Raw genomic sequence first — 24,119 nt, forward strand, 5'->3', positions numbered from 1 at the left:
AGAGCCTGAAGGCCTTGGTCCCCAAGCCGGGAATCTTTCTTTCTCACTGCCTTCATTTGCCCTTTCTTTTCCTCATTGCTCCTATCCCAGCGATCAGCTCATCTCTTCTCTTGTATCCACCTGTCTCCCGACTCACCGCGCCTTCTAGACGATGAAGGTTCTCAATCTAGACCGCATCGCGTGCGCTTTGGTTCCCCTTTCAGACCATGTAGGACCAAACGGAAAGATACCCCAGAGCGAAGATAAGAATCAATGAAGGCTGTGGTTTGCTGAGAACCCCTCTAATCGCAGAAGGGCACTTCCGTGTGAACTGAGATTTTGAGAGGCAGGATTCTGGAGAACAGGGCATATGAGATTGCAGGGACTTAGTTTCTTTTTTGTGCATCTTGCTTCTCACGTGCAACCTGATTTCTTCCTAGCCCAAGGTCTTTACTGATCTTCCATGAAGTGATTACTGTCGTTATTCTTGTTAGTTATGAATTATTCAGCTTAAACTTGTTTTAGTCATGTCTAACAGGATATGCAGTTTAACCACCATTCATTTCTCAGTTGTGTTCCAGTGTTTAGTTTGAGGCCATAGTCCAGTCAATGAGTTTGAAATTTCTCCACATGTATTATTTTATGCGTAAGGAATCACATGGTTACCAAGATAACTCATTTTACCCTGGTGCGTCTCTACAGTTGATCCTCTACAATTCTTCACTAGAATCACCTTATTTGTCTGACTTGCGTAGATTGTTGGTGGGTTGTGTTCAGTGAAGGGATGTCACTTAAAAGAAAAAAAGCTCCACTTAAGAAGCTCAGAGTCTAAGGAGGGAGACTGATAGCAAAACAGCAGTGCAATGTGACATAGTCTGTGATAGGGCCACGTAGAAAGTGTCTTTAGGACCACAGAAGAGAAAAAACAACATAAGTTAAGAAGCCTTCGTAGAGGAAGTGACATTTGTGCAGATTTTTAAAGGGTAGTTAGAAGTTGGGAAGGCAGGTGAGAGAAGGTGGAAATGCATGTCACGCCAAGAGAGCGGCATGTGCTGGGGTATGGAGAATTTTGGGAGTCTAAGGAATCGTAAATTGATATGGCTGGTTTAGAGGTTTGTTGAGGGGAGAAGTGAAAGTTGAGTCTGGAAAGATCAACAGAGGCCAGATCATGAAGGACCTTATAGACCTGATGAAGAACAGTGAAATCATAAAATGTTAAGAGGGGAAGGCACTGCAGAGATTTCTTTGGTCCCACCAAATTTTGTTGCAGATGAGAAAACAAATCATTGTTTCATGATTTGTCCAAGGTCACTTAGCTAAGTGTTAGCAGTGCAAGAAACACAACCTGTTGTCTTTAATATCTTGGCCAGGATTTGTCGGCTGTCTTCCAGTAGTGACCCTGTTTATCATTATTTCTATTCTCTTTTTGTTCTCGATGTAGTCATAAAAAGAAAATCTCTCTTTAGGTTAATAAGGTATAGCATGAACCGCCTAGGTTGGCAGACACTGGGCTGTACACCCACACCAGCTGGGAAAAAAGTGAGACCTCTGACTCTTTGTTTTTGTTTTTCTTCTGGTTGGCTTATCAGCACTTAAGAAGCCACAGCACTGAAATCGGTGGTGATGACAGACCCTGTGTTGGACTCACAGCCAGCCAACAGTACTGGGGAGATGGATGGACTGTGCTCTGAACTATTGCTGATCCCCCAACCTCTCTCTAACCGTGGAATCCTGGAGCCTGTTCATAGCCCCTGCCCCTCTGGGAGCCCCACAACTCTGCCTCCGGACCCAGGCTGCTTGCTGGTAGAGGCCACAGCAACTGACGAGAGCACAGGGAACATGGAGATCATTGTGGAAGCAGTAGCTGGAAACCTATCCCCAGATGCTCCTGGAGACACCCCAGGTACAAATACAGTTGCTAGAGGCCAGTGGAACAAGCAGCCCTGAGGTTTTGTCCATGCTATTTTTGATCTTTCTGTATAAATATGAGAACACAGGGCAGCATCCTATTTTTATACTTTGAGATGTTGTAATTTGGTTTGCAGTTGGTGAATGTTGACCGAAGGCTGCCAAGGTGATGCACAACCTTGTACCAAGCTCTTGGCAGAGCCTGTTCCTGGTGAGGGCTCAGGATGGGCTTCAGTTTGCTAGGCAGTAATCCAGAGAGGAAGACCTTCCTGACACCTCTGGCCAATCCTGGCTTCTTTTTATTCTTATATTTCCCGGGAATTCTTTCACCCATATTGGTCTTCCAACCCAAGAACTGCAGCCAGGGATCAGGCAAAAGGCCCAGGCTCTCTTCCACCACCTGGGCTTGGCAGGGCTTTCCGGAGGTAACCTGGTACCTGCTTTCCCGTCCTAGTTTCTCCTGCATAACATAAGTAACTCATCCAAGCAAGCTGTTAAAGAGTGGCAGTTGAGCATTTGTATTTATCCTAGGGGAAAGAGTCATCCCTTTATTCTGCCCATGTCTATAATCCCTTGTTTTTATTTTTTTAATAAAATTGTGTTTTCGGTGAAGGTTTACGTAGTGGTTTAGGTTCCTTTAGAACAGTTTCTGCACAAGTTGTTCAGTGACTTTGGTTGCGTTCGTTGCAGTGCGTGAACATTCTTATTATTTTAGCTCTGGTTGTTTTGTTTCCGTTAATCTAGTTTCCCTGTTGCTTTACATCCTCATCTTTGTTTTAAAGTAATTGTTGACCACTTGGTCTCATATAGGTGATTTTTAAAAGGAGCGCAGCACTTACGGGTGGTATTCATTATTTTGTGAGCCAGTCTGTTATTTAGCTACAGGGTGACCTCAGGGACTAGTTTGGATTCAAGGCTTAAAGAGTATCTCAGGGCATTAGTCTCGGGGAGTCCTCCAGTCTCAACCAGTCCAGTAGGTCTGTTTTTTTGTTTGTTTGTTTGTTTTTTGTTTTTAAAGGAGTTTGAGGTTCTGATCTACATTCTTCTCCCATTCTATCAGGGTCCATCCATTTGTGGTCCTGATTAGAATAGTATGTAGTGGTAGCCACATACCATCTATAATCTCTTATTTTAAGGAAACTACCTATATTTTTAACTGCCATCCTCCAGCTAATTGTCACCACTCTCTTTGGCAGTATAGTGTTGTGGCAAAGAATACTGGGAAAGCTTAGCTAAACTTCTCTGTGTGATGAAAGAAACCATAAAGAATAAATAAAGAGGCTGGGGAAAATATTTGCAGTATACAAGAAACAGTTAATATCTTTAAGATTCAGAGTTCCACAATAAGAAAAAGAAAGGGAAAGAGTTTTAAAAAAAAAAAAAGGAGGAAAAAGAAGTCCGCATGCAATCCTTTTATTTCTAAAGAAGAAATAAAAATGATCACTAATCATATGGAAGCATGTGTAATCTCATTAATACACAAATACTGGTTAAAAATAACTCTGAGATTAGCCATTTTTGCTTATCAGTTTTGAGAAAAATTAAGTGTACTTTAAAATACTTAGTGTTGGTGAGAATGTGGGGAAATAAACACTCTTACAGTGTTTTTGGAGAATATAGATTAATATAACCTTTTGAAGGTCAATTTAGCTGCTTACAAAATTTTAAAATATACATACTCTTTGACTTAGTAATTCTACTTCTAGGAATCTGTTCTGTATAAAGATTCCCACTTACAAAGATATGATGTGTAGGGCAGCTTTGTTTGTAATGATTGAAGACAACCCAGATGTTCATCAGTAAGGGCAAAATTTTGTTATGATTTATCCACGCTCTGAAGTACCATGAACTGGACAAAAAAAATAAAGCAAGAGCTCAATGTACCCACAGATAAAAGTATTCTTAAAAAGTGAAAAAAAGCAAATATCAGAGTAATGGCAACAGTGCTTAACCTTTTTTTTGAATTTTTTTAACCAAAAGTCTGTGTGTAGATGTATGCATGGAGCATGTGTTTGCACAGAAAAAGGCCTGAGGAATATAAACCAAACTGTGTGTTGGGGAAAGGGAGCTTATTCTTCTTTTTATACTTTTGTATCATTTGATTCTGTTGCAATGAATGATTTTTTTTTTTTTTTTTAAACAACAAAGAGGGGAAGAGAAACCTCACTGTCATCAAGTCGATTTTGACTAATAGCGACCCTACAAGACAGAGTAGAACTGCCCCATAGGGTTTCCAAGGCTGCAAATCTTTACGGAAGCCGACGGCCACATCTTTCTCCCACAGAGTAACTGATGGGTTCAGACCACTGACCTTTTGGTTAGCATCTGAGCGCTTTAACCACTGCATCACCATTGCTCCTCATAAACAGGAAGAGAACCAGCAAAATAAATGCAGAGCTCAGGTTTTGTTGTCAGACAAACCTGGACTTGAATCATGGCTGTACCATTAACAAGCATGATGGCCTTTGTTTCCCGGGGCTTTACCAAGGCCCTGCACATTGCTCAAGAATACCAGTGATTATTATGAAGGTGATTCTGCTCTCCTTGAAAGGGATGTTCTCCATTTTATGAATGCTTGTGACTTTGAAACACCTAGTACTCATCCCAGTCTCCCTGAGCTGTTTCTCTTCTAGTTTGACTCATTCCTGAATTTCTGTTCTCTAACTTGACCTTGAGGTATCTGACATGGAGTGAGTGTTCAGTTAATGTTAGATCTTTCTATCTTTCTTACTGCTGCCATCCTTCAGCTCTTCTACTCCTTCTGTATGTCTCCTCTAGTCTCCTTTCCAGTTTTGATGTTCTCTCTAAGGTACAGAGCCCAGAACCAAACACAGGCCTGCTTGGGGCCTCACTGAGAAACATGGGAAAATCGTGGTCTACTTCTCCAAAATTTGCCTCCTGAAACAGTGCCTTAAACTTAGTAAAAAATACTTAGTAAATACTTGTTGAAAGTGTATTTTTCAGCATCATGGACAGTTCCTCAGTGATTGCTAGCATACTTTGATTCTCACCTGTCTTTTTTGCTTTTTTTTTTTTTAAAGTATTTATAGATTTATTCAGAAACCCTGGTGCTATAGTGGTTAAGTGCTACAGCTGCTAAACAAAAGGTCAGCAGTTCTAATCCACCAGGAGCTCCTTGGAAACTCTATGGGGCAGTTCTCCTCTGTCCTGTAGGGTTGCTATGAGTCAGAATCGACTCGACGGCAACAGATTTGGTTTTTTTATAGCTTTATTATGTTTTCTGAAAATAAAAGCAATGCATGTTCTTCTTTTTTTTTTTTAAATGTCAATTCAGAAACAGAAGAAATAAATCATCTATAATCCCATTACTCCTGGATAATCATTGTGAACAACTTGGTACATCCTTCCAGACTTTCTTCTATGCATATATTTGTATAGACATTTTTACATAAATTCTATTATGTGTACTGTTTTGTAACCTATTTTTAGTCTAACTTATTGTAACTATATTTTTATTTGAAAAAATATCACTTTCTGCTGGGTGCCTACCCTTTGGTTGTATGCATGTGCCTTAATTTGCTCAGAGGTCATTTTGGTTCTCTGCTCTAATGAAGCACTCTGATACACATCGTTCTCCACAAGCTTGTGCACTTGTGAAAGTCTTCCTGTAAATTCGTAGAAGTTGAATTACACATTTTAAATTTTGAAACAGATTGCCCTCCAAAAAAGTCATACCAATTTATATCCTCACCCATAGCCTGTGTTTGTACCTGTCTTCTCATACCCTTGCCAACATTGGCGCCAATCTAGTGATCCAACAGAGGGAAGAATGAGGTTTCTTGCTTCGATTTGCATTTCTTTGATAATTAGGATGACTGTCTTGTCTTTATTGGTTGTGTTCTGTGCATTGGCTGTTGGTGGCTTTTGATGTTCTATGTAGTGTTCATCTTTTTTATTGGTTTATAAAGCTCTTCATAGAATTAAAAGTGATACTTTGTCATTTGTGTTGCAAATTATCTCAATTTTTTTTGTGTTGAGCTCATCCCCAGTTGGTCATATGTCTTTTAGCTTTATTGGGTCATTTTCATTTGGAAGTTTCCCATTTTTACCTGGGCAAAATATATTACCTTTTTAAAATACTTTCTGGATTTGGTTCATCCGTTTAAAAAATATTTATTAAGTACCTATTTTATGCCAAGTATTTTTTTTTTTATTGTCCTAGATACTGGGAATACAAACACATGTGCAAGATAGACTGTCCCGGACTTTATGGGGCTTACAGCCCAAGTGGCAGAACTAGACTTAAAGCCCATCTCCACTCCATGAATATTAAAACATTCACTACATTTTCTACTAGTAGCTAACACCTGTGAGTCTCATCCCATCTGATATGGTGCCTTTCTCTGTTGGTCCTTGCCTGCAGGTGTCCTGGTAAAGGTGGTGGAAGTGTACTTCTGTGAGCGCTGTGAGCAGAGCTTCGCAGAGCCCACTCTGCTGGCCCTGCACCAGTGCCCTGAGGCCTTTATACAGCCTGTGCAGGGCCTGTCTAGCTCCCCATGTTCTCTAGAGCTACCCCCTAGCAACCTCACCCTCCCTGGCCCTCTGCAGGGCCGGAGCCCACCAGATAGCCCCCTGCCATGTCCCGTGTGTAGACAGGAGTTTGCCCAACCCCAGGCCCTGAAGAGCCACTTCAAGATTCACCGAGGCACTCCTGACACCTTCTTCTGCCCAGAGTCTGGCTGTGTGTTCTCCTCTGAAGATCGCAAGGGTCTGCAGCACCACCTGAGGCAGACTCACAAAGTGGTTCCTGTGCCCTGTTCTTTCCGGGGCTGCCCCTTGCTCTTCGGGAGCCAGCAGGGCATGGAGCTGCACCGGCAGGCTCATTACCCTTTCCACTGCAGCCATTGCAACTTCATGGGCTCCAACATCAGACTCTTCCGGCAGCACCAGCGAAGCCATGGGGCTGGGACACAGAGAGAACTTTCTGCCATTCGGGGCCCTCCATCTCAGGAGCTGCTGCCAGGTATGAGGCAAAGGGCCGTGCAGTCCCCAACCTAGAAGGCACAATCACCCTTTTGGGAGAGAGCAGTGGATGAGTACAAGGGAATCCAGAGTAGTGACTCAGGAGGACAGAGTTACTGGATGACATCTAGAAATCGTTGACTGGGCAGAATGTATCTTTGCCTGGGCAGGGCAAGTCTTTATACTGAAGAATGAGTGAAATTTGGCTGCAGCTACCCTATAGCCTTGAAGTTATTTAACCAGTGTTTTCTTCTGATCCATTTCAGAACTTTCCAGGGTCAAAACTTAAATGTCTATCAGTGGCCATAGCCAGTGGCAGAGAGCTTGTAAACTCCCATTTAGAGCAAATGGGATTGGGATAAAAGAGGCTTGGGTTACTTAAAAAAGAAATCTTCCTGGGGTTGGGTGGTGCATCACTGATCCTTCCTCCTTTTTGAAAAAAAAGGCATGGGGTGAGTAGAGGAGCAGGAAGAAACAGAGAAAACAGGCCAGGAGAAGCCAGGATTCTGATGAGAAAACTTGGCTTGTAATGACTCAGTTGTGCTCTGGTACCCAAAGAAAAGACTTCTTTTTTCTGGAGAAGAGTCCTTACATCTTTACCTTGCTGAGGCCTCTGTTAAGGGGATAGAAGGAGTAGATTTGAGGTGGCAAGTTATGATGACCTTGAATTGCTGAGTTGGGTTTCTCAGTGGGATACTTTGAGAATCAGGGTAGATTTACCCACACCGAGCCAAGGAAGTACAGTTGACCAATTCTTACTTCTCAGTCCCCCAGTGACCTAAAGCCTCTTACCTTCAAGAGATCTGAGGTTGATGTTATTTAAGGTTTGATTTGCTTTTGACTGGAGCATTGCTGACAGCTTAGCTCCTGATCTTTCTATACCTGTCTTGAGTGGAAATAAATTTATTTACTTAGAATCTCAGATTCCCTTATACAAACTTGGGAGGGGGGTGATTATTCCAGCTAGTAAGTGGAGAAGAATAAGGATTCATTGCTGTCATTGGGTCCTATAGACTTCATCAGGTTTTGTATGTCTCCAGCACCCAAACTGCCCCCAGGAGAGGGAGAGCCTTCGGAGGAAGCAGGTGCACCTTTGTCTGGGCAGAAGTCAGTTGAAGAGGAGGAAGCTGAAGAAGAAAAGAGTGGCTCCGAGAAGGACTCCCAGAAAGCCCTGGAAAAAGGCCTGGGGACTCAGCAGTTGGAAGGTAATGGTGTCATTAGGCTAGCAGCTCTTGGTGGTGGGGAGGAGGCTGTGGGGAGCCTGGCACTGTGGCTCCGGGTTTGGGTTGTCTGAGCTTTGGTTCAGACCCTTCATTTCTTTCCATTCCACTTTGACATCTCTAGTGGGAAAATGATAAATGGGCAATAACTCTAGTAACACAGGGTAGGGATAAATAAAGTTTGCTCTCCCGGGCTGGTCTTCCTAAGGCAGAAAGCTCTTTTGTTGGGAGGGGTGCGGGGTGGTCAGGGGGATCTATAGTATACAGATGCCAGTAGTTATTGATGATCAAGCAGCCTGTCTTGTCTGGCATTGAGTCCCCTCAGATTTTTTTCTGAATCTTTGCTTCCCAGTTTTTCAAGATAGAACATTTAAAACCCATCCCACAGGGAGCATATTTAGTGTCAGGTGAATAGGAAAGATCTGATTGTATTTATTACAGCTCTGTTACCTAGAACCCGGTGTGCCAGTGTTTACGAGTAAGAATCCTTTACCTTCTTCTCTTCAACTCACTCTCTATGGGGCTATTTTCCTTCCAAACAACCCGTTGGTCCTTCTGTTTACCCCTGTGGAACATGGGCCAGGAACAACAGGAATGCTTCATCTAGATTGTTCTTTTGAGCAGCTCTAAACAAAGGCTCAGGAATAGTGGGTGGCTGGGTGAAGCCAATGAAACAGGCCACAGCAAGGCCTGGGATTTTGGCTCTCTGAATATTTGACTTTCTCATCTCAGTTCTTATTTGAGAGCCTATTTTTTTGTTTCCTGGGTAGAAAAGAGACAGGCAATATAATGTTTGTGTCAGGGAAAATTGTGGTTCTTCTATTATTTGGCCAGTCACTGACCTAATTGAAGAATCTGGCTCTCAACACTGTTTCCCTGATTATTCCCTTGAGCCCTGTGCCCTTTCCTTTCTCTTCCAGGTGAGGTGGCTTCTGGCACTGAGTCCCTCTTCAAGACCCACATGTGTCCAGAGTGCAAGCGCTGCTTTAAGAAGCGGACCCATCTGGTGGAGCATCTGCATCTCCACTTCCCAGACCCCAGCCTCCAGTGCCCCAACTGCCAGAAGTTCTTCACCAGTAAGAGCAAGCTGAAGACCCACCTGCTGCGGGAGCTGGGCGAGAAGGCCCACCGCTGCCCACTGTGCCACTACAGTGCCGTGGAGAGGAATGCACTCAACCGCCACATGGCCAGCATGCACGAGGACATTTCCAACTTCTACTCAGACACCTATGCTTGTCCTGTCTGCCGTGAAGAGTTCCACCTCAGCCAGGCCCTTAAGGAGCACCTCAAGAGCCACACAGCCGCGGCTGCAGCGGAGCCATTGACCCTATGTTGCTTTCAGGAGGGCTGCAGCTATGCAGCACCCGATCGCAAGGCCTTTGTAAAGCACCTGAAGGAGGCCCACGGGGTGCGAGCTGTGGAGTGCCGCCATCACTCATGCCCCATGCTCTTCGCCACAGCTGAGGCCATGGAGGCCCACCACAAGAGCCATTACGCCTTCCACTGCCCCCACTGTGACTTCGCCTGCTCCAACAAGCACCTGTTCCGCAAGCACAAGAAGCAGGGCCACCCTGGCAGTGAAGAGCTGCGCTGCACCTTCTGCCCCTTCGCCACCTTCAACCCAGTAGCCTACCAGGACCACGTGGGCAAGATGCATGCTCATGAGAAGATCCACCAGTGCCCTGAATGCAACTTTGCCACTGCCCACAAGAGGGTGCTCATCCGACACATGCTGCTGCATACTGGTGCGTGGCTTACGTCCTTATACTGTAGTAGGAGTAACAACATTCATGATGATAATGGCTGACGTGAGCTTTTACTATGTATCAGACACCACATGAAGGCTTTGCGTACATTTTCTTACTTCACCTAGTATTCCTAGAGATAAGCCTGGTATTCTGATTTTACAATTGAGCTTTAAATAGTCTATCACTCACCTAGTGAAGTGGTTGAGCTAAGATTTGAACCCAGGCAGTCTGATTCCTGACCCTGTGCTCTAACCATTACACTATTGTATTGTCTACCCCTAGTTTGGGTTGGTCATCCTTAGCCTGTTACAGTGGACATGCCCTGACCAGGGACAGATACTTTCTTTTTAATTCAAGTTTTAAGACATACTGTGAGAGACAGAATGAGGAGATGGAGCCATTTATACAAGTATGACCTTCCATAGCTTGGGTGTCCATGACACTGAAACAAGGTAACCTCCAGTGACCTAGAAGTTGTAGGTGTTTTAGCTCAGAATTGGTTACCAACAATGGGTGACTACCAAGTCAAGCTTCCTGCCACAGCACTGTCCCACTTGTGATCTCTGCGTGAGCATCAGTGGACTGACAGGACATCAGAGATCTCATCAAAGATTCTTTGGTTTGAGAGGACAGTTTTTAGGCAACTTAGGATGAAGACATTGTTCCATTTGAGCAGCTTATTTGTAAACATGCTCTAGCCATAAAATCTCATGTTTCGGAGGCCTTTCATAAAATTTTACATCTATATAGGGTTTTATAGTTTACAGGATTCTTTTGGATGCATCATCCCATTTAATCTATAATAACAAGCTTGTAAGGAAGTCAGGTAAAGATGAGAAAACAAACTCTGTGAAGTTAAATGACCTGTTCTAAGACCACCCATCTAGTCTCAGAGCCAGAATACCACATTGCTTGCCAGAGAAAGGGGCTGGGTGGGTTGCAGTGTCGACAGGGGCCCGGAAAGAACATGCCCCAGCATTAGTGCCAGGCCTTCACCAGAACACTGGTAGCCGGTCCTTGTGTTCCCACTGGACAACTGTATGAAGCTAATATATTGGTTGCCCCCTTTTTGGAGACAGGGAAACTGAGACTTAGAGGGGTTAAGTGACCTACCCAAAGCCATACAAGAATAACCTGGGATTTGAAACACCACTTTATAGCTCTCTGTGCCTCAGTTTTCTCATCTGTAAAATGGAAGTAATAATAGAACCTACCTCATAGGAATATTGTGAGGGTTCAATGAGAGGAAATATTTTTATGAAGTGCTCAGAAAAGCACCCACCTGGTCAGCACTATATAAATGTTGGCTGTTAATATTTTCATTATTATATCAGATTCCAGAGTCAGAGTTCTTAGCCACTGTGTTCTCTTGCCTAATTTCTTTCTATTTCCAGAAAACTAGAAGGAATTGGGTCAAGTGGAGCAACTGGCTGTTAATGCCAACAAGCTGTGTAACAAATCAAAAAGTAGACATTAAACCAGTTTGCAAAGCTCAGTTTTACTTTCTTCCCACCCTCCTTGGTGTAGGAGTCAGGGGAGCAGTGGTCTGAGAGGGGTGTGGAGCAGCCTTGCAAATTATAATGCTTTTAGCACCTCAGGTAGCACCTGACGCCTCTGCTCCTGCTGGGCATCAGAGCAAGCTTGTGGGGGAAGGTGGTCTGGCAGCTCACTCGATCTGTGTTTGACTGGTGTTCTCCCCCCTCATCCCCATCCCATCCCCCACATAAGGCGAGAAGCCTCACAAGTGTGAGCTGTGTGACTTTACGTGCCGAGACGTGAGCTACCTGTCGAAGCACATGCTGACCCACTCCACCGCCAAGGATTACATGTGCACCGAGTGTGGCTATGTCACCAAGTGGAAGCACTACCTCAGTGTGCACATGCGAAAACATGCAGGGGACCTCAGGTATGAGTACACACATGCCTCCACCCTATCCCAAGAACCTTGTGCCAAGCTAGGCTCCTCTTGGCTCCAAGCCCCTGGCCCCATTTTTCTCTTCAGTCCCAGAGAGACTCTTTCTAAACCTTTTCTCCTATCATCTACAGTAGGCCTCTGTGCCTGTGGCCCAGTCTGTGCAGTGATTGCTCTCTGGGCTCAGAGAAGGGAGTACAGGCCTAGAGACTAAGGTGTCACTTGAGTTCTCAGTGTCCAGTCCCGGGAAAGTGGTGCTTTCCAAATCTAGTCCAGTACCCCTCTGACCTGTGAGCACAGCTGGCTAGAGAGCTTCTCCAGAGTGTTCATTCCTTCATGGGAGAATGGGAACTAGACACAGAACTGCCCTGTGGGACTCCAGCAATGTCAGCTCCTTAGAAGTCTATGGTTCTTGATTATTTTCCTTTAAGAAGCAATCTAGAGTGGGGATTAGAACACAGGCCACGTAGCTATGCTGCCAGGGTTCAAATCCTGCCTCTGTCCCTCACTTCCTTTGTAACCTTAGGCAAGTTAATAACTTCTTCTCGACATCTTAGTTTTCTCTCTTGTAAAATAGAGATACCTGTTTCATGGGGTAGTAGGAAGGAGGATTCAGTTAGATGATGCGTGTACTACTAAGGGTAGCCTGGCCCAGGGTAAGTATTTATTTGTGACTGTTAGTTGTTGTGACTGGCTTGTTATTATGATTGCCCCTCTTCCCTTCTTGCCAGATACCAGTGCAACCAGTGTTCCTATCGCTGCCACCGGGCTGACCAGCTGAACAGCCATAAGCTGCGGCACCAGGGCAAGTCGCTGATGTGTGAGGTGTGTGCCTTCGCCTGCAAGCGGAAGTATGAGCTGCAGAAGCACATGGCTTCCCAGCACCACCCTGGCACACCAGCCCCTCTCTATCCCTGCCGCTACTGCAGCTATCAGAGCCGCCATAAGCAGGCCCTGCTGAGCCATGAGAACTGCAAACATACCCGCCTCCGTGAATTCTGCTGTGCTCTCTGTGACTACCGCACCTTCAGCAACACCACTCTCTTCTTCCACAAGCGCAAGGCCCACGGCTATGTGCCTGGGGACCAGGTCTGGCAGCTCCGCTGTGCTAGCCAGGAGCCAGAGGGCTCCAGGCAGTGCCCAGTGCCCTCACACGACCCAGAGCCCTCAAACCAGCTGTCTGCCCAGCCTGAGGGGCTGGACCCTGACCCTGGGACTGCAGTGGACCCCAGCTTGGGCCAGGCCCTACCAAAGACTAGTGAGGAGGATGGTGCTGGGAGAAAGGATGGCAATGAGGCACCCCAGGGGGATGACCTAGTTGGCAGCCCCAGCCCAGCAGAGGTAGATGAGGGTGGCTGCACACTACACCTAGAGGCCCTGGGAGTAGAGCTGGAACCTGTGGCTGAGCCACGCCTTGAGGAGATGACTGAGCCAGCCCCCGTGGAGCTCAGGCCCCTGGGTCCCTCAGGGCCCTTGGGACTAGAAGGGCCAAATGGAACTTTGACAGAGCTATCCAGCTTTGAAGGCATTGGCCCTTCTGGCGTAGGTGCTGAAGAAGAGTCCATTCTGGAGAAGTCAGTTCCTGAGCCCCCCAGAGATCCCCCATTCTCAGAGGAGCCTCTTAACAGCTGGATGGGAATCTTCAAGGCAACTCCACCTGCTGAGACAGCACCCTTGCCCCAGTTTCCTGAGTCAGAGTCATTATTGAAGGCCCTAAGGAGGCAGGACAAAGAGCAGGCAGAGGCACTGGTGCTGGAGGGGCGGGTGCAGATGGTAGTGATCCAAGGAGAGGGGCGGGCCTTCCGCTGCCCACACTGCCCTTTTATTACCCGCCGGGAGAAGGCCCTGAGTCTGCACTCCAGGACTGGGTGCCAGGGCCGCCGAGAGCCCCTGCTGTGCCCTGAATGTGGGGCTAGCTTCAAGCAACAGCGAGGCCTCAGCACCCACTTGCTGAAAAAGTGCCCTGTTCTGCTCAGAAAGAACAAGGGCTTGCCCAGACCAGACTCACCCAGCCCTCTGCCCACGGACACTCAGGCCTCAGAGGATGCAAAAGCTGGGAAGCCCTCACTGGAACCATTAGACATAGAGCTAACATTTCCAAAAGGTACTCCTTCTGAGCTGCCCAGGAAGCCAAAAGAAATAGAGGAAGCTGTTATGACAGCCTCTGGCTCCCCAGTCCCTCCTGCAGGGAACACCTTACCCACAGGGACCCCTGAGAAGTTCCACTTTGAGCAGGGCAAGTTTCACTGCAGCTCATGTGCGTTCCTTTGTTCTCGGCTCACCTCCATTACCTCTCATGTAGCTGAAGGCTGCCGGGGGTCACGTGGCGGGGGAGGGAAGCGAGAGGCCCCCCAGGCTCAGCCTGTCCTGTCCGCCATGAGCAATGGGGACTCTGCTCCCCTGAACAGTGGGAGCACAGAGTCCAGGCCTGGTGATGGGGATGCGGCTCTGGTTCTAAGACAGAAGGGGGCTCGCTTCTCCTGCCCCACCTGCCCCTTTAGCTGCCAGCAGGAGCGTGCTCTGCGGACTCACCAGGCCCGAGGCTGCCCCCTCAAGTCCGGAGAGCTGCATTGTGGCCTCTGCCCATTCACCGCCCCTGCTGCTGCCACCTTGCGGCTCCACCAGAAGAGGAGGCATCCTACTGTAGGCCCAGCCCGTGGCCCCCGGCCCCCCCTGCAGTGTGGGGACTGCAGCTTCACCTGTAAGCAGAGCCGGTGTCTGCAGCAGCACCGGCGGCTCAAGCATGAAGGGGTAAAGCCACATCAGTGCCCTTTCTGCGACTTTTCTACCACCAGGCGGTACCGGTTGGAGGCTCACCAGTCCCGGCACACAGGTGTTGGCCGCATCCCGTGCAGCTCCTGTCCCCAGACATTTGGTACCAACTCGAAGCTACGCTTACACCAACTAAGGGTACATGACAAAACACCCACCCACTTCTGTCCACTCTGTGACTACAGTGGCTATCTCCGCCATGACATCACGCGCCATGTCAACAGCTGCCACCAGGGCACCCCAGCCTTTGCCTGCCCTCAGTGCGAGGCCCAGTTCAGCTCAGAGACAGCACTCAAGCAGCATGCTCTGCGCCGGCACCCCGAGCCCACACCCCCAACCCCAGGCTCTCCCACAGAAGCTACCGAGGGCCCCCTGCATTGTTCCCGCTGTGGGCTGCTATGCCCCAGCCCTGCCAGCCTGCGAGGACACACCCGTAAGCAGCACCCACGGCTGGAGTGTGTGGCCTGTCGGGAGGCCTTCCCCAGCCGGCCAGCACTGGATGAGCACCGGAGGCAGCAGCATTTCAGCCACCGCTGTCAGCTCTGTGACTTTGCTGCCCGGGAGCGGGTGGGCCTGGTGAAGCACTACCTGGAGCAGCATGAGGAGACTTCAGTGGCAGCCTCAGATGTGGATGGGGATGCTAGCCAGCCCCCTCTGCGCTGCCCCTTTTGTGACTTTGCATGCCGCCATCAGCTGGTGTTAGATCACCATGTGAAGGGGCACGGGGGCACCCGGCTCTACAAGTGTACCGACTGTGCTTACAGCACCAAGAACCGGCAGAAGATTACCTGGCATAGCCGCATCCACACAGGGGAAAAGCCTTACCGCTGTCACCTCTGCCCCTATGCCTGTGCTGATCCCTCTCGCCTCAAGGTAAGGTCAGGGGCCATGGGGGGCAGGAGGGGAGGGAATGCTGCTCCTGGAGTTAAACTTCCTGGTTTCTCTAATCCTGGTTTTTTCAGATACTAGCTCTGTGACCATGGGCAAGTTCTTTCATTTCTCCAAGCCTCAGATTCCTTATCTGTAAAAAAGGGGTAATACTTAACCGACTTCATAGGGTTGTTACAAAGATAAAATTCCATAATAGGTACTTGACAAGTGATAAAGGGTGTAATAGATTGAGGGTAATCTGCATAACAATAATGGTTAACGTTTACTGAGCACTTGTTGTATGCTAGGCACTGTAATCTTAATCCTCTTAAAAATAATGAGATATAGATACTTTTACCATTCCCCATTTTACAGATTAGTAAACTGGGAATTATGGATTAGGTTACCCAGTGACGCAGCTAGTAAGTGGCATAGCTGAGATTCAGACTCAGGTCAGGGCAGATCCAGGAGGAGACGGAATGAGTCAGGTTGATGTCAAACAACCAGACTGGGAGACCTGGTAATGGGAGTATGCATAGGATGGGAGCAGGGAACAGGGTTATCTGCCAGCAGCTTCCCACCTGCTGGCCCCTACTCCCAGATCACCTGGGTATATTCTCTGCTTCTGCCCTCCTCCAGTACCATATGCGCATCCACAAGGAGGAGCGAAAGTACCTGTGTCCTGACTGTGGCTACAAGTGCAAGTGGGTCAATCAGCTCAAATACCACATGACTAAGCACACAGGTGAGTCTTCGTGGTTTTGACAGTCAGAAGGGGTTTCCCCGCCCCTGATATACTCAGCCACCCTGAGGCAGCATGTGTCCTTGCTCAAATTCAGTGCCAACATCAATTTCATATTGAGGGTAGGGAGTGGGCTGGGGAGTCTGTACCAGGATGGCTCCCCACCCCACTGAAGACCTTTCAGAAGAGGGGTGAACCTGAGAACCTGGGCATGTGTACTGGTACAAAGTCGTCCACCCCAGTTGAGAACCCCCAGCCAAGCGACGGAGGGCAGGTCTACTTGGCTCCTTCATGGATATGATGGAACTATCTTGAGTAAGGAGGAGAAACCAGATGGTTCTCCTGTTCTACCTCTTCCGTTTCTTCTCCCGAGTGTGGAATCGATAACTGTGGGTCCACAGAGAAGGGTTAACGATTGCGTGCCTATGATCACTGCATATGGTCCCTCCTGTGAGGGAACTGACCAGATGCGTTTCAAGACCCTCTGCTTCTGTCAGTGCCGTTTCTCTAACATTTGCCCCTTCCCTCATAAACATTTTCTTTTACTTCTTGAGTTGAACGAGGAGTTGTTTTTAAACGGATTCTCAAATCCGTGAGTGGCCTGTGACCAAAAGGGAGTTGGAATTTCTGGTTTGGCAAGCCTACCGTATTTGAGTATTTGCTATCAGGTGGCTACTTAGGGGTCTAGTTAGTCATCAGCATCCATTGAACACTCACTGTATAAAAGGGGCTATCTGGGAGGAAGGGTACACAAGTGTCAGACAGAACTGGAACATTCCAAAGATATGGTCATTAGTCAGCTTGTTGTTTGGTCCTTATGTCTCAGGATCACAGTGACCCTATGGTCCTTTGAACCTTGTTCACTCCCCTTCAGTGGTGATGTGAGGCTACTCTGCCACTAATCCTCCTTCTCCTGTCCTTGCCCTGCCCTACAGGACTGAAGCCATACCAGTGTCCCGAGTGTGAGTACTGCACCAATCGGGCTGACGCACTGCGTGTGCACCGGGAGACGCGGCACCGGGAAGCCCGGGCCTTCATGTGTGAGCAGTGTGGCAAGGCCTTCAAGACGCGCTTCCTGCTGCGCACCCACCTCCGCAAGCACAGCGAGGCCAAACCCTACGTGTGCAACGTGTGCCACCGTGCTTTCCGCTGGGCCGCCGGCCTGCGCCACCACGCCCTCACTCACACCGACCGCCACCCCTTTTTCTGCCGCCTCTGCAGCTACAAGGCCAAGCAGAAATTCCAGGTGGTCAAGCATGTGCGCAGGCACCACCCGGACCAGGCCGACCCCAGCCAGGGCGTGGGCAAGGACCCCAGCACCCCGACAGTGCACCTGCATGACGTGCAGTTGGAGGAGCCCGGCCCGCCCGCCCCCGCTGCCCTCCCCGCCGGACCTGAGGGCTGAGGGCCCGCCCGCCTCCCAGCCAGGAAGAGGGCGCGGTCCGCAGCGTGCCAGCCGGAACCAGAGCTGGCCTGAGGGGCTCGGGGCCTACCAAGGGCTGGCTTCGGGCTTCAGGGAGGCTGGAACCCTCCGGGGAGACTGGAGTAGTACTTGGGGATTGACAGCTATATCAAAGACAGACCTGGACTGCGACGCTGATTTCTTGTCGAGGCACTCAGTGTTTTTAACTCACGAGTTCCTAGTTGCCTCTCCACCGCTCCACTGAAGTCCTTGGCAATGAGATCCTGGTTTTACCCACTCTGTTCTTCTCTTTTCTTAAAATGTCAAGTTCTGTTTTCATTTAGCATCCTCAAAGCAGCTGTATCTAACCGCATGTGCTGGTGTGCCTAACGCTCTGTAAAGCATGTTAAACAGAATGATTACTGGCTTAGAGACGTGTCCAGATTTCTGCCAACATTTCTAGGCTGTCATCTCAGTCTGCCCTACCACCTCTCAGCCTCCGCTTCTCCTTTTTCTCCTTCCATCTTCACTCGATGATTGATTCTGAAACAGGCCCAGGAGGATCTGCCTTCTCTCTGTCCTTGAGCCTGTCGAGGCCCTGGCCCTGCTCCCTACTTCTGAGCCCTTAGTCTACCTGTCGAGGGAGGGCTGCTGCTCACTGAGTCTCCTCTAAGAAACAGCTTTAGCTCACCATCAGTCCTTGGACTGGCTCAGCAACTGTACCGAGGAGTGAAGACATGAGGAGAGTGTGAGAAGCAGATGATTGGAGAGGTAAATCTCTATTCCAGAACTCTAATTGCCTCACAATGACTATATAATTCACCATCTAAACTGGAACCTGTTCTGTTCCCCATTGCCTTCGAGTCAACTCCAACTCATAGTGATCCTGTAGGACAGAGCAGAATTGCCCCCATAGGGTTTCCAAGGCTGTAATCTTTACAGAAGCAGATTCCCCCTGTCTTTCTCCCATGCATTGGCTGGTGGGTTCAAAGTACTGACCTTTTGGTTAGCAGCTTAGTGCTTAACCACTGTACCACCAGGGCTCCTTCTAAACTGAGACACTTGGAAAACTTATTAGGCTGGGACAACAGACAACCCAGGACTATCCTGGGCAAACTGCAGGAGGGCTGAGCTACATAACCCTTTGTCTCCTCCTTTTGCCCTGCTCCTTAGAAGCCTTACTTCTGTGCCCTTCCTATGTAGCACGTGAAGGGGTAGACCCACCTGTCTACCCAGATGTCCTATAACCCTTGTACCTCCCCCTTGTCCAACAATAAGACCATACCCAAGCCAAACTGTGGGGAGAAGCTCTGTTTATACAGGTTGGGCTGGGGAGGAACAGTCCAGTGGGGACTCTGAGGGCTGCGCAGTGTTCTCGAGAGTTCTTGGTGTAGTGTGGTCAGCTCTTCTTCCCCAACCTTTGCTTGGGGAGCCTTGAGCCTTGATTCATTCTTCCCTTGGCTCTGGGCTTGAGGAAGTTAGAGGTGAAAGGGATAATACCTCTTTCGGTTTCTCAGCCCCAGGCCCCTCTGTGGATTTCTAGTTGCAGTCTACTTTTGAGCCAGGGTTCATGGGAAAGATTAGTCCTAGATCCAGGTAAGGGTTTGAGCTACAGCAACAGGAAGGAGAGAACTCCAGTATAGAGAAAGAAAAAGGGCAGGAAAGATGCCAATGGACTGTGAAAAGGAAAGAGAAAGATGTAAAAGCAAGCCCTAGATTTGCTTGGGGGAAGTAATTTCGTAACTAGAATGATGCACAATCCAAAGCTTGGTTTTCACCACCTCTGTTTGATCTCTGGCACATCCTTCCACGTTTTCCTCGCCATCTAAAGCCAGTGCACACCCTCCACATGAAGTGCCCACTTCAGGCTTCAGCCTCCTCTAGCTCTTCCTGGATGCAGATGTGCACAAAGATGGAAGCTGGGTGGAGGCTGGTACCATCCCTGGAGAGCAGGTGTATGTGGCGGTAGCCTGGAAGGGGGCAGGAAAGCAGCGTTAGGAAGGTGGCCAGAGTTGGGGTTATTGACCAGGGCTCAGAAAGCTGGCTCACCTTGTTGCATGCAGGTCCAAGGCAGGGTGTACTGACCAATCAAGTCATTTCGGGATTTCCAGTCATAATCCTCTACCACAAAACGCACCAGGGCGAGTTCAGGCACCAGGACCCGGAAGCATAATGTCTGCCCCCAGTATGGATTAAAACCTGAGGTGGTGAGTAGAAGGGAAAGAAGGGAGAGACATTATTAGCTTTCTTCTTTATGCCAGGCACCATACTGAGTTACTTTCCTTGGTTCTCTCATTTTATCTTTATAGCAATCAGCATCTTACAGGAGGAGACAGAAGCTCAGACTGGTTAAGCAATTTGCCCAGGTCACTGGAGCTTTTAAGTGAGGGGCCAATATTCAGACCCAAGATATCCAAGCTCGTATTCTTTCTACTGCTCCACACTGTCTCCCATGGAGAGGTGGTGACATGGACTATATTTAATGGAGGGCAGGATGGAAGGAAAACAATGGTCATGCTCCCACTTCCTCCCCCAGTATTGCCAAGCCTCTCACCGTTGTTCTCCACATAGCTGGTCTCCTGTCGGGTTGTGTCTGGGCGAACGCCAATGATCTCCACTTTCACCAGTGGATCCACAATAGACCCTTCTTTGGTGTTGTCCAGTTTGGGCAGTTGCTGACCACTGATCACCTGCAACCAGGGCTCTGGAACCTCACTAGTTCCTGCTCAGCCCAGCCCCTGCTCCAGCTCTTACACCCCAGGGGTAGGGAAAGGGAAGATACACAAGACCTTGTGCTATAGCTTTGGGTTTGCAAGGCTATTCCTCCATGACATATACATATATATACGTATATATATATATATATATTTCTTTTAGTAGTCTATCTGCAATTTAAAATGCATCCAAGTAGTAACAAGGTTTGAAAATTTGAAATGTTAGTGATAGCAACCCCTTTTACAGCATTTAATGTGTACCACACATTGTATGTATTTTATGTATATTAACTAAGTAATCCTCATAGCAACCCTGTGAGGTAGGTAGTATTATTACCCTCAGTTTGCAGGTGAGAAGACTGCGGTATGGAGAGGTTAAGTAACTTGCCCAACATTACACAACTAGGAAGTTGGTTTGGACCTAGGTAGTCTGGTTCTAAAGTTCATGCTCTTAACAATCATGCTATCCTGCCTCTCACGAAAAACTGTTCAGCCATTACACTCCTGTCAGGCCTAGCAACTTTGTCCGCCACTGCTAACCCAGTTTCTCTTTCCATTATACCTGGATTAAGAGGGTTTGGGCCTTGAAAGGACTGGTGGGCCTCTCAGGGTGGAAGGAACTCTGGGTGTCACACAGGAAGTCTGGCTTCAGCACGTAGCCACAGCCACCATTCTGGCGGAAGAGCCCATCGCAGATGTCCATCTCCAGCCCTGCAGTCTGCACATTCATAGCCACTGAGGGCCCCAGGAAAAAAGAGGAAGGATTCATTTGGGGAGCCTCCCAGCACCTCTTTCGAGAAGTTAAGAACACAAGTATTGGCTGAAAGAGTGCCTGCTGGGAACATCTTCATAGATAGCATCTTTTTCAACCTAGCACTTGTCTTGGAGAATTCCCTGGCCCAACTGCCAGCAGGGCGCTTACTTCCCATCTGCTGCTCCTCTGTTTCCTCCTCCCAGTCCCTGCTTGCCCCCTCACCCATCTGGCAGCCTGCATTCCAGAGTTCCTGGGGGTTGTAGTTGGAAGAGTCTGTCCTCAAGCCACTGGGATACACTCGGCTTAGCTGCCAGGTGTTGTGTCGCACAAACTCATTACCTGTAAATGGGATGTGGAGAGACAGGTGGAAGTGAGGCCAACTTCCTCGGGCCCCACGGACCCTGCCCACCCACTTCTCTCCCCACCATCTCCTGAGGCTGGCTCCAGAGAGCTTCAAGGTGCTTCTACTCTGTTCCATCTAGGCTTTATTCCCCCTAGAGCCCTGAGCCCACTACTCATAGCCCTCCCACTGCCTGCCCTGGGGAGCTTCCTAGCAACCTCATCACTCCTTAGCCCTTTGTCCCCTCTTTCTTTTTGGATTCACTTGCCTGCCCTAAGTCAGGGCTGACCCCATTCCAGTTCCCTTTCTACCCCCTATCTTTTGATCCTGACCAGCTTCCTTGACGAGGCTCTTGGCCTTATTTTCAGAGAAGGATGATATCTCATAGAAGCGGTAGTGCTCCCTCGAATGAGTGAAGTTGCGGAATGGGACATTTTTCAAGTAGACAACCAAGGCAGAGAGGGACGGACACAACATAGGCTTGGATTTCTGGAAAAGGAGAAAGTGGAGAGGAAGAGGAACCCTCAGCAATTTGAGGGAAGAAGGTCATGACTAAGACTCAAACTTCCCCACCCACCTTAAGCCTCTGCCCACTGCCTCCCCACTGCATTCTTTCTCTTACCTCACCTGCTTGGGCAAGAGAAGGGACCCAGGCTTGGAGATAGGAGCCTGGGCTGTAGTCTTACAACAAGTAGGCTGACAAAACAGTGCGCACGTCACAACCTAGGGGTGGGAATGGGAATAAATTGTCTGCCTATGCTAACAGGATCAGTTTCAGCCTCTGGGCTTGGAGGGTCTGCTCAGTGTTAGATCCTGGATAACAGGTTTTTAATTTATTATTATTTTAAACAGAGAGGAGTCATCATCCTTCTTTTAAAACAAATTAAGAGGAAGGATGTGAGGGTCCCAGAGTAATATCTTTGAATTCGTCTCCTGAATTCCCATTTCCATTCCTGGACATGACAGCAGGTTAGACACCACGGCCACAGAGAGAACAGGATAAGCTAAAAGTCCGTTGGCTGAGCCAAGCAAGCACACGAGAGAGAAACGCAGACTTCAAACCCGATCTTGGAGGATCCACCAATGGTACCCCTTCCTCCTCTGCTTCTCTTCCCCACAAGATGGCCCACTCTACACAGCCTTCTCAGAGCCTTCATTTCCCCCCTACTCAAAGCTTGTCTCTCCTTCCTGCTCCCCTTTGGCTATTTCTGGTCTTTTCTTAAACTCACACTTCCCATGAAACTTCCTCTAACTAAGCTCACTTTAGTTGAGGCCACAGGAATCACTCCACTAGCACCTACTTACCCAAGCAATATGTTGTACATACATACACACACCACTTATCAGTGGTTTTCAAACTGGCCCTTAAGGAGACTGAGAAGTACAAAGATGTCTCAGGAGTCACCTGGGGGACCCAGGAGAGGGCCGGCTAGGATGCCTCTGCATTGATCTATTTTGTATACTAAGCTTCCATATAAATTTCATCTAAAATAAAGATTTCATGGCCTAAGGAAGATGGGAAGCCACTGCAATATATCTGCATATGACAGTGTATAATATATAGTGTTGCCATGCATGCATTCTTATGCTTCTTTCATTGGAAGGAGAGGGCATTTTGCTCCCTGGACAATTACCCTGCCTGGCTGTAGTCTCTTTTCATATATGCGCCCTCAGGCTGTGGTGCTCAAATGCCAGAGTAGACAAAGACCACTCCTGGCTCACCTTCTCCTTTTTGTCCTTACTCCGAGGGCTCAACTCCTGGGGCTCAGGCTCAAGCTCGGACTGGGCCTCTAGCTCCAGCTCCTGCTCTGGTTCCTCCTCCTCTTCCTCAAGATCCTCTTCAAGTGTCCTTGACTTCTTTCCCTTCAGCAGGATCTTTCTTCGAAGCTCCTAGGTGGAAAAATGAAGGGGTCTGTCTACCTGTCTGCTCTGGGACCCCCCTGGGGATCATGCTGATCCCACTGCTGTCACAGAACCACCTCAAAGACTGAGGAAGTAATTGATGGTCAGAAGTTTCCACAAGAAAATTGGCTGCTTGATACATACAGTAGGGATTCCCCTATTGCAAACTTGAACATTTCTATCCATATGGAAAAATAAAGACTCCTATCTTAGACTGGGTTCTCTAGAGGAGCAAAAGCAGTGAGGTGTATATATATAAATACCTCACAGAGAGAGAGATTTATGTCAAGGAAATGGCTCACACGGTTGTAGAGGCTGGAAAGTCCCAAGTCCATGGGTCAGGTATCAGGCTGGAGGCTTCTCCTGACTCACATAGCTGCAGGGGCTGAAGAACCCAAGATCAGCCGGTCAGAGAGCAGATTGCTGGGTCATGGACTGTAAAGGCTGATGAATCCAGGATCAGGAGGTAAGATGGCAGGCAGCTGGCTAAAGTTCCAAGAACCAGAGGCCAGATGATGACAAGAAGCATGCAGGATCCAGAGTGAACAAAAGCCAGCGAGTTTTGCCAGAAAGTCCATATATGTTGGATGCAGGCCACACCCCCAAGGAAAATCCCTTTCAACTGATTGGCATCTCATAGCAGATCTCATCATGGAGGTGATTACATCAGATCTAATCATTACATCATTATATAACTGTCAAACTACTGAGAATCATGGCCCAGCAAAGTTGACACCTAAACTTAATCATCACAGTCCATACTTTGTCAACTTGGCACCTATACATGACTCCTTAAACCATACATAATCTCTAAATAAAGACAATTATAAAGTCATAATTGTGCCTAACATGATGCAACTAACACATGTACAA

At 48.1% G+C, this 24,119-nt stretch overlaps 2 protein-coding genes across 7 annotated transcripts in view; one reads left to right on the plus strand and one right to left on the minus strand.

The window, feature by feature from the left end:
- ZNF142 (zinc finger protein 142) overlaps positions 1 to 19,587 on the plus strand; it is a 20,268-nt gene extending 681 nt beyond the window's left edge. For 4 of the 6 annotated variants that reach the window (XM_023541503.2, XM_010601999.3, XM_064286668.1 and 1 more), the window contains 8 exons: positions 1,569 to 1,882; positions 6,272 to 6,871; positions 7,911 to 8,075; positions 9,011 to 9,835; positions 11,567 to 11,744; positions 12,482 to 15,395; positions 16,032 to 16,137; positions 17,070 to 19,587. In XM_023541503.2, the coding sequence (XP_023397271.1) occupies positions 1,603 to 1,882; positions 6,272 to 6,871; positions 7,911 to 8,075; positions 9,011 to 9,835; positions 11,567 to 11,744; positions 12,482 to 15,395; positions 16,032 to 16,137; positions 17,070 to 17,539 (5,538 nt within the window). In that variant the 5' untranslated portion in view covers positions 1,569 to 1,602 and the 3' untranslated portion in view covers positions 17,540 to 19,587. Of the gene's footprint in view, positions 1 to 1,568; positions 1,883 to 6,271; positions 6,872 to 7,910; positions 8,076 to 9,010; positions 9,836 to 11,566; positions 11,745 to 12,481; positions 15,396 to 16,031; positions 16,138 to 17,069 lie in introns of those variants that run through there. The other 2 variants (XM_023541522.2, XM_064286669.1) reach the window with 2 other exon arrangements.
- The window catches only part of PLCD4 (phospholipase C delta 4), a 26,407-nt gene continuing 21,687 nt past the window's right edge, over positions 19,400 to 24,119 (minus strand). The window contains exons 10-16 of the mRNA XM_003405901.4: positions 23,067 to 23,234; positions 21,677 to 21,833; positions 21,227 to 21,343; positions 20,813 to 20,985; positions 20,091 to 20,226; positions 19,586 to 19,735; positions 19,400 to 19,506 (exon numbers count right to left, since the gene is read on the minus strand). Coding sequence (XP_003405949.1) covers positions 19,400 to 19,506; positions 19,586 to 19,735; positions 20,091 to 20,226; positions 20,813 to 20,985; positions 21,227 to 21,343; positions 21,677 to 21,833; positions 23,067 to 23,234 — 1,008 coding nt within the window. The remainder of the gene's footprint in view (positions 19,507 to 19,585; positions 19,736 to 20,090; positions 20,227 to 20,812; positions 20,986 to 21,226; positions 21,344 to 21,676; positions 21,834 to 23,066; positions 23,235 to 24,119) is intronic.

Source organism: Loxodonta africana, chromosome 6 (genome assembly GCF_030014295.1).
Source record: "Loxodonta africana isolate mLoxAfr1 chromosome 6, mLoxAfr1.hap2, whole genome shotgun sequence".
NCBI classification, from domain to species: domain Eukaryota; kingdom Metazoa; phylum Chordata; class Mammalia; order Proboscidea; family Elephantidae; genus Loxodonta; species Loxodonta africana.